This window comes from Marmota flaviventris, chromosome X, assembly GCF_047511675.1.
Source record: "Marmota flaviventris isolate mMarFla1 chromosome X, mMarFla1.hap1, whole genome shotgun sequence".
In the NCBI taxonomy this organism is placed as follows: Eukaryota; Metazoa; Chordata; class Mammalia; order Rodentia; family Sciuridae; genus Marmota; species Marmota flaviventris.
Genome location: NC_092518.1, coordinates 44,950,328 through 44,968,599, shown reverse-complemented (window position 1 = coordinate 44,968,599; position 18,272 = coordinate 44,950,328). Strand labels below are relative to the sequence as shown.

Sequence of the window (18,272 nt, the reverse complement as noted above, 5' to 3'; positions counted from 1 at the left end):
CAAAACAAAAAATAAAAGGGCCTTGCATGGACCAACGATGATATATTGTGCCAAGAACTGAGGAGTATTGTCCACTCAGTTCTGTGCACCTGAGAGAATAAATAAATAAATAAATAAATAGTAAATCAAGTGTGCAGGGAGTAGGACAGCTGGGTAGACCCCAGACCTGCTGCACCTGCCTCTGAATTTAATCAAAGTTGACCAAAGTCCCAGCTGTATATAGTGGATATTTGGGAAAGGCTCCTAGCCCAGACTGAGCAATTTCTCCAGTGCCTTTACTTTGGGGGGGCATTTCCTAACCCCATCAGTTTCCCCAATATTTTATCCCCAATTCCCTTTCCCCATTCTCCATGGTCATCCAATTTCAAGAACATCTTGTTTGAGTTTGAGGAAGGGGACTGAGACTCCAGGCTTTGGGAGGAGAGGGGTTCTCAAGTACCCTGCCTTTTTCACCTGGTGCTCAGAGCTTGGGCCAAGAGAGGATGATCTTATACGATGGGAGTCAGCCCTCTTTCTAAATACATACACATAATTTCCAGGTTCTATCTCCTGAACACACTACTTCCTGCTGCAGGCACATACTCTAGTTTGTCTCCTCTCAACTAGATGGATGTGTGTGTGTGTGTGTGCACGCGCACGCACATGCAATGTACACATCTCTGCATACAGGCATTACTCATATGTGTGCACCAGGCAAGTTCTCCTCAGGGGTGTCTCCTCACACAAAGTCACACAGACACATCCTGTCTTACTCAGTCATACTTCCCCACGTATGGTCACACAGACAGGACACACACACACACACACAGTCAGAAAGAGAAAACATCCAATATAGCATTGTTCATTTCGTTTTTCCATTTACAAAATCCAATGGTGAATCCAGGCAGTTAGAAAAAAGAAATGGAGGAAAACCCTCCTGAATGTACCCTATCTACCCCCCACCCCCTTGGTCTTCCCACCCCACCCCTCGGAAAGGCACCCCCATCACTATCACTGAGAGAACAGGTACCCCCCCCCCACTCCCAGCCTCTCAGCCACTCTGGCCTGCCTTTCCAGGGTCACTCCACAGCTAGGCTCATTAATGTCTCTCCTGCCTAGAGTGCCCTCCTCATTTCTTTTGGGTCAAGGCTTCCCCAGTTCAGGGGCTGTCTTGGGGTAGGGAGGGATCTTAGGACAGGGGCTTCTGTAAGAAAGGTAAAGGGGGGTGGATAAATACAGATAGATCCCTGCCCCTGAAGGAAATTATAGGGGGACAGAAAGCCTGGGCAAGGCCAGGTAAAGGAGTGCCAACTTGGCTTACCAATTCATAGAACTAGCCTTGAAGTAAGCCCAGAGTAGATTCTGTCCCTGGAGGGAGGCTTGGAAACTCCCACCTAAGTAATCTGGTTGCAGTCTGCTCCACTTTGGGTGTAGGTAAGGGTGGAAAGGAGGAAGGGATTGAAGGATTGTTGTGAGGAAGGACATTTGGGGCTGACCCAGAAGGCCAAGGGCTACCAAGGAGGGGCTTGTGGCCCAAGGCTTTAGGGGGACAAAAAGAGGTCAGATAGGAATGGACTCAAGTCCATAGTGCCTTGGGGTTTATACCACTATCAGTTACCAAGGCCCAAAAAGAATTCTCATCTTCGGAAGAGTAACGTGAACCTGGGAGAAATTCTGGGTTTGAATTCAGCTCTGACCTCAGGCTCTGGGGTCCAAGGTACTCTGGGGAGTTCAGCTTCTTCCCTACACATCTGAGGGGCTGCTCCTGCCTGCATGACACCTACAGCCCTAGTGGGGCTGGAGTGGGTTTCCATCCTCAGGAAGAAGAGTTATTGGGCTAGGGATCCAGGAGATGGTGTGAGAGAATGTGGCTACGCTCGATCTCTTCAGCTCAAGGAATTCACTCACATCCTACTCTTTACCTAGTTTTTTGGGCCCATCATGGGGGCCCTTTTCTCTACCCTCTTGGCTTCTCAAATAGATCCTCAAGAAGCACTAGAGAGGTCTGGACATGGTGGGGAGGGAGAGAAGACTGGGTTGGGACCAGCATTAGCCAAAAACGACATTGCACACAACATAGCAATAAACATCCTTGCTCCCTGGGGACCTAGCACCCCTTTTGGTCCCTCTTGTTGGCAGCCTTGGATAAGTTTCTCCCTAAACATCCAGGCCTTGCTAAAGGACTTGGAAGGGGAGGGTGCCTGGGAGCAGAAGGGGCAATAAGAGCTCTGGAATTCTATTTTACAGGACATATTTCCCCCTTCTGGACAATGTCAGAAGGAGAGACATTAAAGCAAGAAAGCCTGCCTCCTTATCTGTTAGTAGAAAAACCTGCATTTTCAGTTTTGTTTTCTTTTTCTGAATTGTGAGAGAGAGAGAGAGAGAGAGAGAGAGAGAGAGAGAGAGAGAGACTGTAGAAGTAGAGAAGGAGGCTGCAGACACAGGCCCCACAAAACTAGGATGCCTCTTTCCCAGTCCCCCACCCTAGGGTGGTATTGGCAAAGGTGCCTGGATTATGGGTGGTTCGAGGGGCTGGGGCTGGAGCTCAGAAAAGAAGGCTCCTGTATGGGGCCCCACCCCTCCCTTGCTGTTGGCCTCACCATGGTGGCCATGACCCTTTCCCTGCCTGTCTGCCAACCCGCCTGCTTCACATGACACAGTAGGGTTCTCTGGGAGCCGGGGCACCTCCTGTGCCCCAGCAGGGGGCATGAGTCCTCAGGCACTTCTTGAGGTCCTTGTTGAGCAGGAAGCAGACGATTGGGTTGACAGCAGCCTGGGCGAAGCTCATCCAAACAGCGGTGGCCAGGTAGCGGTGGGGCACAGCACAGGCTTTCACAAACACTCGCCAGTAGCAGGCCACGATGTAGGGTGACCAGAGGAGCAGGAAGAGCAGTGTGATCGCGTAGAACATGCGACCCAGCTGCTTTTCACCCTTGACCTCGTCCATGCCCAGCAGCCGCCGGCTGGCCGCATGCCCATTCTGCCGGATACCCAGCAGAGTTGGTGGCATGGGCCCACGGCCAAAGCCAGCGATCCAGTTGGCAGCAGCCTGGCCTGTGGCCCCAGGGCCATGGAATGTCCAGTTCTGGCTAATGGCTGGCACCATCTGCACTGGCTTCATCTTGCGGTGACGGTACTCGAAGAGGAGCAGCTTGCCATAGACAGCATGTGTGGCTGCCATGAGCACGGCCAACATAAGCATGAAGCCCAGCGTGTCATTGGCCTTGAAGTAGCGATGCTCAAAGATGCATTGGTCCTCCTCCCGGATAAACTTGTAGGTGCCCACATCGAAGACAGGTGGGAAGGCCATGGCCACAGACAGGGTCCAGGCCATGCAGATGACAGCTGCGCATGTCCAGAGTGTCATGCGCTTGGCGTAGAAGCGGTGGTGGGCAATGGCCATGTAGCGGGTAACGCTGATGCAGAACAGCATGAAGGCCGCATGGAAGCAAAAGAGCACGGCCATAAAGGCCACAATCTTACAGCTCAGTGCACTGAAGGTCCATGAGGAGCCGTGGCGCACAGAAGCCAGCACAAAAGGGAAGCAGACGGCAGAGCGTATGCCATCAGCTAGGCACAGGTCCAGCAGAAAGTAGTAAGGAGCCTTGTGCAGGGCACGCTCCTTGAGCACCAGCAGGGACAAGATGGCGTTGCCCGCCAGGCTCACGCACATGATCAGTCCCAGCAGCACCAGCTTCACATAAGCCGATGCTGACGGCGGGGACAGTGCGCCGCTCACCTCCTCAGGCTCTCCGGTGGTGTTGGCCATACTGAGGGGCAAGGGCTACTCCCAACCCTAGGGGGTCAGCCAGTCCGGTACTTGATGGGCCCTGGGGGACTCCATCAGTTGTCCTGCTGGGCTGCACCTGTAAGTGGGGACAGTGAGGGAGACACAGACACAGAGAGACAGAGAAGTGAGGAAAGGAGAGAAACAGAAAAATGCACACAAATATGCAGAGACAGTAGGAAAGAATGAGAGAGAGAGAAATGGTGACGAAGTTATAAATGGATATAAAACAACACAGATGTGGAAAGGATAAGAGGATAAAAAAGAGTGATTGAAACAGAGATAAATGAGAGACAGTGAGAAATGGGTGGAAAGGAAAGGTGAGGAAGAAACATAGAGGCCAGGGTTAGTGTGTCTGTGAACCCTTCCCACTGACTCCCTAGTTAGGGTCAGGTCCTGAGTCTGGCCCACTCCTGCTCCTACCCCTTCCTTGCTGGGTGCAGATGCTTCATCTCTTTGGATGTCCTCAGTTACCCATTTCCTCCACTTGTGCGTCTGTGGGGACAGGAATGTTGTTGGGGCTCCTTTCCCCCTTTTTAAAGCCTCAAAGTTGTGTTAAAACTTTTTTGACCACCACCCACAGTAAAAAGGATATTTTACACCACAACCCAGTACACATATGTGCATGAACACACACAACTCACCAAGTTTCAAAAAACAGAACTGATCCCATGTGTAGTGTACTCCATTCTATTTTATTACTTTTTTCTTTCTCCCCCCCCCTGCAAATCACTTCCTTCCTTCCTTTCTTCCTTCCTTTTGTACTGGGGATTGAACCCAGGGGCCTTTTACCATTGAGCTACATCTCCAGGCCTTTTAATTTTTTACTTTGAGACAGGGTCTTACTTAGGTGCTTAGAGCCTTGCTAAGTTGCTGAAGTTGTCCTCAAACTTTTGATCCTTCTGCCTCAGCCTCCCTGGTTGATGGGATCATAGGTGTGTGCCACCATGCATGGCTTCTATTTCATCTTTTTTTTTAAAAAAATGCTGGCAGTCATTCATCAAATAGATTTCTGTTTAAATTTTTTTCTTAGGATAACAAGGCTTCTTTTAAAAATTTTGTTGTTGTTGTATATGGACACAATACCTTTATTTTATTTATTTATTTATTTTTATGTGGTGCTGAGGATTGAACCCAATGCCTCACATGTACTAGGCAAGTGCTCTACCACTGAGCTACAACTCTGGCCCCTAGATTTCTTTATTCAAGATCAGATATGCATTCAGCATGTTCCAGGAACAATGGAAAGATTAGTGTCACAAAAGTAGCATAGGTGAGGGAGACAGTGGTAGGAGGTAAGGTCATACACATGTCCAGGGTCAAGTAGTATAGACTGTGGGCCATGAAGAGGACTTTGGTTTTTACTTTGGGTGAGATGAGGAATATGCATGAATACACAGATGAAAGCATGCTTGTATGTGTTCATTCATTCATTGAAAAAATATTTATTTATTGAGTATCTACTGTATGCCAGGCACTATTCTAAGTACTGAGGACAAGACAGATGAACAAGACAGATGAAGATCCCTGCCCTTGTGGAGATGACACTGAAACACAGGCGAAGTTGGTATATCAGATGATGACAAATTCCTATGAATAAACATAAAGGAGGGAAGAAGAATAGGAAGTACTAGGGCTGGGGAAGGTGTTGCAGTCTTTGATGAGGCAGACAGAGAAATTTTCACTGAGAAAATGTTATTTGAGCAAAGACCTGAAGGAAGTGAGGAAGAGAGTCACATGGCTATTTGAGGGAAGAGAAATCCAGGCAATAGGAACAACCTGAACAAAGGCCCTGGGGTGGGGCAATGTATGGAACATTTGAGAAAAAGCAAGGAAGGAGTTGGTAGAACAGAATGAGCAAAGGGCAAGTGCTTCCAGGTGAGGTCAGAAAGGTGGCAAGGAGAGACCACAGAGGCCATGGTAAGGACTTTGACTTTGACTCAGAATGAGATGGGTTTTGAGCAGAGGTGAGGTGTGATATGATTTAGGACTGAACAGGATCCCACTTGCTGCTGAGAACAGATCATATGGTGCAATGGTGGAAGTGGGGAGACTAATCAGGAGGATCCTGAAGTAATACAGGTGAGAGGAGAGGTCACAACACTCCCATTCCTGGTTCTCTCCTTTATTTTTTCTTTCTAGAATTTCTCTTGCTAACACACGATATAATTTATTTTTAAAATATTTTTTAGCTGTAGTCGAACACATAATCTTTATTTATTTATTTTATGTGGTGCTGAGGATTGACCCCAGCACCCCACACATGCTAGGCGAGCACCCTACCGCTGAGCCACAACCTCAGCCCTATATAGGAGTAGTACAGAGCACACAGTAGGTTCTCAGAAAAGATGTCAAATAAATTGACTGAGGGACTAAATGGGCTGGTGAGTAGAGAGGACTCCCTGGGGGCATCCATGTAGGATTTGCTGAAAGAATGGTCTGGGGATTGTGTCTGGTAGTGAGAGTGGCACAGCTGAGCTTGGGGAAATCAGGAGAGGATCTGGTGTGTGCAGGTAGAGAATTTTGGGATTTGATAAGGCAACTGGGCAAGGCCCAGAGGGAAGGTAGCTGAGCTACTTGAACAGAAACTGGAGAAACTCACAATTGCTATTGGGGCTGGGGCTGGGCTGGAGGAGGTGGAGCTTGAATGGATATTTTCCTACCACCTCCTTCCTAAAGTTTTCTCTCTATACTATTTCCTGACCCAGTCCTACCTAGTCTGCCACAGCCTCCTAGAACCAGTTTGTGGGTTTTTTTTTTTTTTGTCTTTTGTTTTTTTGTTTGGTTTTGTTTTTTATGGTTCTGTGAAGTCTCAGAGTCATTGGCTTACTGGCATAGGAGGGGTCTAGGACAGGTGTTAGGAGAAGGAGGGGTGGGCTCTCTTTCAGTCCCTCAAGGTCTGGTGGCCCCCTCTCAGAACTGGAGGGCAGCCTTCATCTGGGTGTGTGTACATGTGCATACACCCACGCCTGTGCACAAGTATGTGCACATACACACACACTCCTTAGCCTTTAGGGGAGGCAAGAGGAAAGGGACAGAAATAGAGACTGAATGTAAGAGAAATTTAGAGAGACACTTTCTTTAGTGAAAGAAAAGAGAGGTGTGTGTGTGAGAGACAGATGGAGACACAGGAGGGGGAAAGAGATAAACAGAGAAAGAAGAGAAAGGAAGAGATTGAAATAGAGACAGAAAGGGGAAGAAGAGTGAGAAAAAAGATACAGACAGGCACATAGAGAAACATCACAACAGAAAATGAAAAGGAATAGAGTCAGAGATAGAAAAGGAGAGGGGGGAAGAAGAGGGATGACAACAGAAAGAAAGATCTAGAAGATTAGAGAGAGATGGTAAATGAAAGATAGAGAGACAAAAATAAAGATGGGGGGAAACACAGAGAGACACGCTAAGACTGAGAAGGTGAATAATGAGTAACCTTGAGTCTCAGTAGAAACAAAAGCTAAAACAGAAAAAACCCAAACAAATAATAATAATAATAATAATAATAATAATAAAAACCTCACAAAACAATGGCAGCAAACAAAGCCCTGGTGTTTCTGGGAAAACTGGGGAGATTGTTGTAAGTGATGATGGGGTGCTCCTGAGCACAGACTAGCAGCCACAACTGGGTCCCAGCTAAGGCTAAGTATGTGTGTGCACCCACAGATCACACCTGTGCTGGTGCCTGGGCACTCTCACATGCAAACATACACACTCACAGATTTCCACAAACACAACCTGTGGCTATGGAGCCTTTTGGACAGCAACCAACTCATACATGAATAACAAACACATTCTCTCTCTTTCTCTCCTGGGCACGCATGCACACACAAGCGCGCACGCACGCGTGCACACCACACACACACACACACACACACACACACACACACGAGATGGAAGTCGATCTTATACTCTGCCTCTTCACACAGGGACACAGTGTACAATGCCTAAGAACCAGTGCCTTTCTCAACAAAGCCATTACTGCCCCCTAGGGGACATTTTGGAAATTTGTAGGAGCATTTTTGGTTGCCACAATAATGGAGTGTAAGGTGTCCTATTTAGGGGTCCAGGGCAAGGATGCTGGCCAGCCAGTGATCTGCATGGCAATACCACACCACCACCATATGTCCTGCATCCCCTAGGACTTTGAACTTATAATTAACAGAAGCTAGACTGTAACCTACTTCAGTCAAATGCCATTTATTTTTTCTGGTTCTAATATACCCTGAATTATCCAGGAATGTGTCTGTCTTTGTAAGTTGAGATGAGACTGTACTTTGGTTTGTGGTGCACTTCCCTTGGCACGATTTACTATTTTGTAAACTCTCATCCAAATGATTTTGCCTATCATTTTCCTGAACTTTCCCCCATCTCCTAAATCCATATTTATTTATTATAGGGTCTTATGAGCCACTAATTTCTTTCTTGAATATCCTAAAGAGTGACACACCTAAGCATTTACATATTGAAATATACATTATTTTCTTATAAATCATTTCCCTTTTATTTCACATTAGTATTATAGTTAATAAAATATGCATATTGTATAAAATACTATATGAGCCCAGTGTGGTGGTGCACTTAAAATTCTAGTGACTTGGAGCCAGGGTTGTGGCTCAGTGGTAGAATGCTTGCCTAGCATGCATGAGGAACTGGGTTCTATCCCCGGCACCACACAAAAATGAAAACAAATAAAATAAAGGTATTGTGTCCATTTATAACTTAAAAAAATTCTAGTGACTTGGGAGGCTAAGGCAGCAGGAACACAAGCTTGAGGCAAATCTGGGCAATTTCACAAGATCTCATCTCAAAATAAAAAAAAATAAAAAGGATTGGGGATGTAGCTCAGTGGTAGAGCACCTGTGGGTTCAATCCTTAATAACACACACACACACACACACACACACACACACACAAACAAAAAAAACTGTATGGATTTTCTTTTTGAAATTGCATGTGTAGAGTGCTTATATTATTTAAGAATTCTGTCTCCAGATAGTAAAAGGATATTACAAATAGGTTACATTAAAAAGTGCATTGGGGCACCACCCACTACTGTAATCCCAGCAATTTGGGATTACAATTTGGGAGGCTGAGGCAGGAGGATTGCAAGTTTGAGATCAGCATCAGCAACTTTGAGAGACCCTGTCTTGAATAATTAAATTAAATTAAAAGGGCTGGGGAGTAGCTTAGTGGTAAAGCGCCCTGGGTTTGATTCCTAGTACAAAAAAAAAAAAAAAAGCCAAATTGGATTCTTGGTGGTATTTCATCATTAATTTATTTTTAAAAATATTTTTATGTGGTGCTGAGGAGTGAAACTAGTGCCTCACAAATACTAAGTAGGCAAGCACTCTACCACTGAGCCACAATGCCAGTCCTCATCATTAATTTCTACCTTTCGTTTTTAGGTAAAAATATTCATCAGTAAATGAATGAAATGTGACTTAACTGAGTTGATTCAGTAAAGGTAAATCTAGGCCTTCATGGCAGGGAAATTGTCCCACACTATATTTGAGACCAATGAGGTTAAGGGAATAGGAAAGGGGACACTTTCAACTATTGCTATTAGGAAGTACTGGGGTGTAGCTTAATGGTAGAGTATGCATGGGGCCCTGGGTTCAATTCCCAGTGCCTATCCCCCCCATACATACACACACAAAAAACCCTGTAGTTCTCAATTATTGCTATTAGGGACATACTAATGAAAGGTCAAAGGACGTTGAGATGACACTAACCTAGAAGACTGTTGAATCAAAAGAGTTTTCATCTTAATAGTGATGCATCTGTGGGTGTCATCTAACTGTGCTTAGTTTATAACAGTCAGAAACCCTGAAGAGAAATGAAAGAAGTACCAAAATGAACTAAGGTTGAAATATGCAAATTGGTACATGAATATTTTGAGATACTGTGGAAACTCTGCATAAGTCTATCAATGCTGCTGTTTGCTGGCAGAAAGTTTGTTCTGATAATACTGAGTTTCATTCACCTGTAAAAGTTGGCCTGTAAACCAGCATCACTTCCACAGTAAATGATGCTGTGTGAATTTAACTACATCCAAGACACTCCTCACCTATCTTTCAGCTTTCTCTGAAGAACTGGGATCGGTACAACCTTCTCTGGTGTTTTAAACCTACTTGTGTAGGGATTTTGTAAAAAAAAAAAAAAATATATATATATATATATATATATATATATATATATATATATATATATATAAAAAGGAAACGTTTAAGCATTTCTTTGTAATGATTCTTACTTTACAGATTTGATGCTTACTGGCCTCAACAAATGGCTTTTTGAGCACATGAATAAAAATACATTCAAAAATTTAAAAACACTCAAATATATTGTATAACAGAGTATGCAGTGCTGACAAGGTTTACAGATTCAAAGCAAAATTTCAACTTGAGAGAAGTGAGGTCAAGTATGATTCCCTGGGTGATGTTTACTTGGTGTTACAATTTGAATATGAAATAAGACTTATTAGGATGTGTAGAGAAACATTAATTTCTATTCTGGGGAAAAGCTCCATCATTATTTTGAGATACTGAAAATTAAAATTTTTGTTGGATTCAAAATTCATGAATATTGATTTCAAGAAATCTCAACATCACATTTGATTGAAAGAAGAGAAAGAGGTGGTAGATTTAAGAAAGATCCTTTCTCTTTTTTAAAATTTTATTTGTTTATTTTGTACGTGGTGCCAGGGAACGAGCCCAGTGCCTCACACATGCTAGGCAGGAGCTCTACCACTAAGCCACAACCCGGCCCAGATTCAAGGACTGTATTATCCAAATTCTGATTATTGGTGAGAAATAAATTGTTTTGCGTATCTATTTGTTTTTGTAATGCGAGGAATTGAACCCAGGGCCTCCTGTGTACTAGGCTACATCCCCACCTTAAGAATTTTTTTTTAAATTTTAAGATGTTGATGGATCTTTATTTTATTCATTTATTTATATGAGATGCTGAGAATTGAACCCAGTGCCTCACACATGCTAGGCAAACACTCTACCACTGAGGCACAACCCCAGCCCCCTCAAGGAGTTTTAATCAGTAATATGTATATTCTTTGACCATTTGTTGCCACCTACTTTTGCAAGCAGTTTCCTATTGATGGTGACGACCAAGAGACAGAAAAGATCATGTAGCTACTTTGAGCCTAAAGCCTGGGTCTCTGACCATGGCAAGAGCAAGTGAGTTATAAAGGGGAGATGGAAAAGGGAGGCATGAACGAGTAGTTGTTCCATTTCTTAAGATTAAGTGGTGTGGTATGGAAGCACCAGCTATATTGAACAGTGGAAACTGCATTTGATGCTTCAGAGAAACCACAATGGTATCCAATGACCTCAAGGCTCATGTTTTTGAGGTGAGCTTTGCTGACCCGCAGAATCATGCATTTATGTTTCACACATTCAAGCTAATTATGAAAGACTTAGGGCAAAATGTGCCTGAACACTATTCATGGAATGGGCCTTACCTTCAATAACATGGCTTCCAGGATCAAGAAATGGCAAACCATGATGGATATTTTATCCATGCCCAAACTACCAGTTGTTATTTGCTTCACTTGTTTATTTTTATTTTTTTTTTTACAAAGAAGCAAAATAACTTGATGTAGAAGATTTAAGCTCAACACCAACAGATTTACCAAACCAAGGTTTAAAATGACAGAAATTAATCAAATGACCATAAAATAAACCCAGGCAGTTACAACTAAAGGCTCAGAAGAAGTGTGTACAGATATTGACCACTATAAATTTACATTAGTGAGTTAAAAAGTTATATTCTAGAAGCGAGCTCAAGTGTGTCATGAAAAAATTCTGAAAATATTTCATATGAAAGTTGTATCAAATTCAGTACTTAATAAGTCCCCCAAACTTTGCATTTTTGTTTTTTCCTCATATGAGACAATGCAAAGAATTTCTTTTCACCAAGTCTCAGAACCCCAAATCCTTTTCAGTTTATCACACTGTGCCATACAAAGATTTCACTTTCTCTGGGTGCTGGATTGTGAGTGCCCTAACACATACATTTAGTCACATCACATGAAAACATTACCACACATAGATATGTCCACAGGGGCACATAGGTACATGAAGATTCAAATTTTCACTTACAGACAGACATACCAGCTGATAAGCACAACTAGGTGCTCCTATATGCACATGCGAGTGCACGTGCATGCACACACACACACAATCCTCATCTACATAGAAACGGGTAGATATGTATCTAGGTACCCACTCACATATACCACTGAATCACTCAAGGGTATGCAACACACACACACACACACACACACACAGATATAGAAATATAGGACCAGGCAAAGACATTCATCATTCAAAGGTCACTTTCCAGTACACACACATATAAACCAAATTGCATGGACCTGCACTTCCTGCTTGTGTAGACATAAGAATTCACATTCAGACAAGTCAAGTCCTGCTCATATCCCAAGATCCAGGCCCTCACCTGCCATACACTGACTCTCACACTAAGAGATTAAAGCTCACTATTTATACAAAGCTACTCAAATCTGCCATGGCACACAGACATATACACACAGTATAGACATGCTCATGAATACAGGCAAATTACTCAGGTTCACTGCTACATACAGAGGCAAGCAGGCATGTAGAGCAATGTAGAGTGATGCATATATACCACATAGCTACTGAGGCTTATAAATACCTAAAGACAGGCTGGGGTTGTGGCTCAGTTATACAGCACTTGCCAAGCATGCATGAGGCACCAGGTTTGATCCCAGCACCACATAAAAATTAACAAATAAAATAAAAGTATTGTGTCCATCCAAAAAAATTAAAAATAAATAAATAAATACCTAAAGACACAAGACTTCAGATGCACGCACCCATTCACACCTACACATGCACTCACACAACCCAGATTCATGCATCCTAATACACAGCCATAGAAACACAAACTCTTTACACACACACACATCCACCTGCATCAAGACATATAAAACTGGATATTAACCAATGACATTTATGGATTCTCACAATAGAGATTCACATGCATGCATTTCAATGCTGATAGCTGCAAACCTGGTTCCATGGTCAGAAAAAAACACACTGGCATGCACATATGCACTTACACATAGACAGAAGCATGGTCATATATACAGAAATTCTAGCAATGCAGAGAACACCTGCACACACGCAGATGCTACCACAGATATGGGTATGTGTATTCATATGCCCAGAAGAGTGTGTACCCACAAATATACACACAGGGCCCAACCCACTCCATCCATATCTAGACACATACTTCCCTTCTCATGCACCTGCACCTGTAATTAATATGCACACTGGGGCACATATATGTATAAACCCATTTTCATATGTGAACAGTCTTATTTTCTCACACATACACATGAACACAGATAATGGGGCAAATATGCACATGGAAACCCCCTTTGCACTTGCAGATGGACACATACTGTTATACAAGGAGGTAGATAATAATTGCATTAATAGGTAACACCTCATGAGAGGGCTTATTATGTGCAAGGCACTGTTCTAAGTGCTTTTCATATATTAACTCACCTAATCCTCACCCTATGAGATAGGTAGTATTATTACCCACTCCCTATAGATAATATACTGGAGGTTTATTGAGGTTGGGTGACTTTCCCAAAGCTACACTGCTAATAAATGACAGAACTAGGGTTCACACCCAAAGGCTGTCTCCAGAGATCCTGAAGATCCAATTTACATGTAGAAACACACTCACCTCATATATAAACACACACCATTCTAGCACAAACATGCACACACACAAGTCAGCTCCCATTTACTGACACTCTCAATACAGGTAAAAATGACCACACTCACCTAGTCATATACATGGATGGAGAAAATGGACATGGTGATGTTATAGACATTCCAACAGAGATGTATATGCCCAAGGAAATATACATACATTCATATATATGCCCATAATCACAAATCCTACCCACCCACACTACTAAACACACGAAACATCCAGATACACCACCTCCATGGCATATAGATAAATCCACTCACACACACATACTCACATTTTCATGTACATTCCCCACATAAATACACTTGAACATGCACACTACCCAGATATACCCACATGCACACCTACCCAGATTCACTCACATTCCACACAGACTTACCTATATACTTTCATGTACACATACCACTTGAGTACTCTCTCTCTCTCTCTCTCACACACACACACCATCCAGAAAGAACTGCACCATTCTACTTAGATATACCCACACTGCCACATGCCCCAACCCAGATACACACCCATTCTTCTTCTCATACACGACTCAGATATGCCCACTTTCACACATATACCCAACACCAATATATCCACACTCTCACACACATATTATCTAAATACACCTACCCTCATATATACATACCTCAAATACACTTACACTCACCAGCATTCTATCCAGATATAGCTGCACTTAAACAAATCCCAACTTGGTACACCCACAATCTCACATTCAATTCTCAGATACACTCGAACTTTTGCCCCCAAGCTCAGAGACCTCATCTCTATCCCAGATGCATCTACAATCTTTCACATGCAAGGTATCAAGACACGCCTACAACCACATACACACTTTCCACCCAACCCAGATACTCAGACCACAAATTCTCAATCTAAATATGTGTACACACACAGACACACAATCACTTGGATATTTACTTACACATTATTCAGAGAACCCACACTCACACGCAAATCTTGTCCAGATGCACACTTATACTTTCTCAAGTTCTCTTTCTTTCTCTCAAACACAATCACATTCAAACACACACATCCCAAATATAGCCTCACTCTGATACATTTACCCTCTTATACATACATCACTATCCAGAGTCATCCCAACAGAAATGTACGTGCCTGAGGAAATACACATTCATACACATGCCCCCAATCCCAAACCTTATCCAGACACACCCACACTACCGAACACACAAAACATCCAGATACACTACCTATATGACATCCAGATAAATCCAAATTCACGGACAGACACACTCGTATTTTCAGACACATTTCCCATCCAAATACATTCAAACCATTAAGACCATTCAAATCCACAAACACCATCTAGATAAATCTACATTCAAACATACATCCTACCCAGAATATATCCAACCCTCACACATCACCACACACATCTTACTCACCAGATATACCCATGCTCTCATACCCTCCACACCACCTGGATGCACCCACACCCTATAAACACACTCCCATCCAGATATGCCCCAAACTCTCTCTTTTATGTTTTTATTAGTGCATTATAATTATACATAATATTAGGGTTCATTGTGACATCTTCATATGTGCATATAACATACTTTGCTCCATTTCATTCCCCAGTACTTTCCCTTTCCCTCCTCCCTCCCCAATATCATTCCTCTAGTTTAGTGTTTTCCCTTTAATTTATTTTTTAATCAGTGCATTATAATTTTACATAAAGGTGAGGTTCACTGTGATGTTCTCTTTCACATGTTCTCTATTCAGTTACACACACACACACACACACAAGTACATACACACTCACACTCCACCCAGATATACAACCAAAGCTCTTAAAACACATTATTCACCTTAGTGCACATTATATACCTTAGTGCACACTCTGCCACCCAAATATACTCATGCTCTCACCTGCCCACCATCCTAACACATCCACATTTGTACCCATTCCACCCCATATATTCTCACACACTGTGTCATGTCACACAAAGCCCAAATGTACCTACACACTTTCTCTCCCATGCAATCCGAAACTTACACATGTATCATCCCAATATACACTCACACCCCTACTACATGCACACTCATTCCAACCCAGTTAAATCCAAACTCTTGTATCCCACCCAGATAGATACATATTTATATTCTTCTTATCAATAACATACATGTTTTCATATCTGTACTACTCTCAGAAATATCTGCACAATTACACACATCCATGTGTGGGTGTATACACACATAATCCAGACCCCTCTCTGAATCACCACTATCCAAATCTGTCCACATCCACACTCTACACACAAAATGCAGGTATACTCTCACATACACCATACACATCCTCACCTAGATGTGCCCCAAATCTCTCTTCTACACACACCATCAGAATCATCCCACCATTCACCTCCATTGCCTAGATAACTGTGTTCTCACGCACCTACACACCATCCAGATATTCCCACACTTGAATAACCCCACTGGTACCCATACTTTCTCATATACATATTCTACCCAGAAACACTCAGTTTTTCTTATATACAACAGATACAACTATGCTATCAAATATACACACTATCCAGATAACCCCTTATTCTCTCCTGCACCATCCAGATACACCCATACTCATATGCCCCTCAAATATACACATCCTCACACATATTCCACCCAGCCAAACCCAAACTCTCATTCACCATCCTCCACTCAAACAGGCCAATTTACATACACCCACACCCACCCCTTCCCTCCAAAATACACCTAAATATCTCACATGTACACCTTACTCACAAACAGCAACACTCTCCCTTACATACACACAACCCACACTATACACACACACACACACACACACACACGTACTCTACTGATATATCTTCACTTAAATATATACATTCACATTTAGATTTCTGCCAGGATGGTGTAATTTGGGTGCTATGAAAACTATTTACCAACCCAAGACACTATGCCATTCTGCCATGAGCCTTTGATGGAGCAGGGATGGGAAGAGAGATCTTTGTGTTTCAAGGAATCCTTTTTTAAAGAGTTCATAGGCCTCCTTCTCCCAGTAGGATATCAGTCATGATTGGTTCCTACTTTTGGGGTGTGAATAATAAGAGGACTTGTCCTGAGACCCCCACAAAACCTAGTATATGGTCAAGGCAAGAAAAGCCTCAGACCCAGAAATGGGGGTCATGGATGGCTTAAGTGTCATAGCTTGCCAATTCACAATTATAAACAAATCTGGTCTATTGGGGCACCACTGATCTCAGACTTGCATATAAGCATAAGCTAAGGTGCACATGGAGTCCCATAAATTCATAAGAACCTTCTTTATCACCCTCTCAGTGATAAGTCCTATCTACATAGGACCAAGCCAAATTTCCTTCATATGCACCATCAGATGGGCACATGCACAAATAACTTCACTCTTCCATACACATACTCACACGTCAAAGCATACTCATACTGTACTAGCTCACACATTTATTCTTTTTTTTAAATTTAGTTGTAAATGGACACCTTTATTTTATTTATTTTTATGTGGTGCTCAGGATTGAACCCAGTGCCTCACATGTGCTAGACAAGCGCTCTACCACTGAGCTACAACTCCAGCCCACACACATTTACTCTTAAACACAGGCATATATGTGACATACATTCATGCAACATGATGTACATGAATGATATATATTCATCCAAAAATACAGGTATACATGCAGGTATACTTTCACATGCCCATGGACAAGCTAACTCTGTATCACACCTAAGGAAATGACAAAGAAACATCAGATACACATTGTCAGATGACCACATAATTGTATTTATGCACACACACACACACACACACACACACACCTGTGTGGGTGTGCTCACAACATAAATATCCAGATATGTGCATGATTATCAATGAGATGATGATACATATATAGCCATTCTAACACATAGACTTGTATGCAAGTCTATGTGTGAGCATATATACTTATGAGCATATTCATATGCACATAAACTTGTACACTAATTCATTCCCATATGCAAACAGATATTGAAACAAAAAATATACTTACACTATCATAGCCAGATATGCACACCATGTAAATTCACACACCCATAATAAGACCATACAAATGAGAGCAGAATCATTTGTATCTACATTCCCACAGACAGACTTAGATACAAAGGTATGTTTACACACATGCACACATGGAAGTATATTTACATATTTTTGCACACACAACTATTCATCTACACAAGAAGAATTTATCCACACCTATAGAAACACACCTGCAAAGACATCCTCATATATACATACACACTCAAACACTCTTATAGTGGTGTACATACATTAACTTACATTGTTCTGCAGTATATGCTCCAGAACAAAGATATATAAACACACGAATACAAATAATTAGAACTGTACAAACTGGTACACTCACACACATGTACATTCAGACAGGCACACACACAGGCATATTCACATACACAACTAGATGTGCATGAACATACAGGCATATATATATATATATATATATATATATATATATAGATAGATAGATATGTTCACTCAAATGCATGCAGTCATGTGTTCATACATATTAGCATATACACCCACATATACATGCACAACCATTCACAAGCATATTCAAACATATACTCACATAACACTCATACTCAGAAATTCAAACAAAACACATGAGACACGAATGCCCAAGTATTATGAAATGTAGTTACT

The 18,272-nt window shown here is 42.4% G+C and overlaps 1 protein-coding gene across 3 annotated transcripts in view; it reads right to left on the bottom strand.

Annotated features, from left to right (window-relative positions):
• Positions 1-1,030: 1,030 nt before the first annotated feature.
• The window catches only part of Gpr173 (G protein-coupled receptor 173), a 33,745-nt gene continuing 16,503 nt past the window's right edge, over positions 1,031-18,272 (bottom strand). The window contains exon 2 of one of the 3 annotated variants that reach the window (XM_071606475.1): positions 1,031-6,841. In XM_071606475.1, the coding sequence (XP_071462576.1) occupies positions 2,627-3,748 (1,122 nt within the window). In that variant the 5' untranslated portion in view covers positions 3,749-6,841 and the 3' untranslated portion in view covers positions 1,031-2,626. Of the gene's footprint in view, positions 7,090-18,272 lie in introns of all 3 variants that reach the window. The other 2 variants (XM_071606474.1, XM_027950165.3) reach the window with 2 other exon arrangements.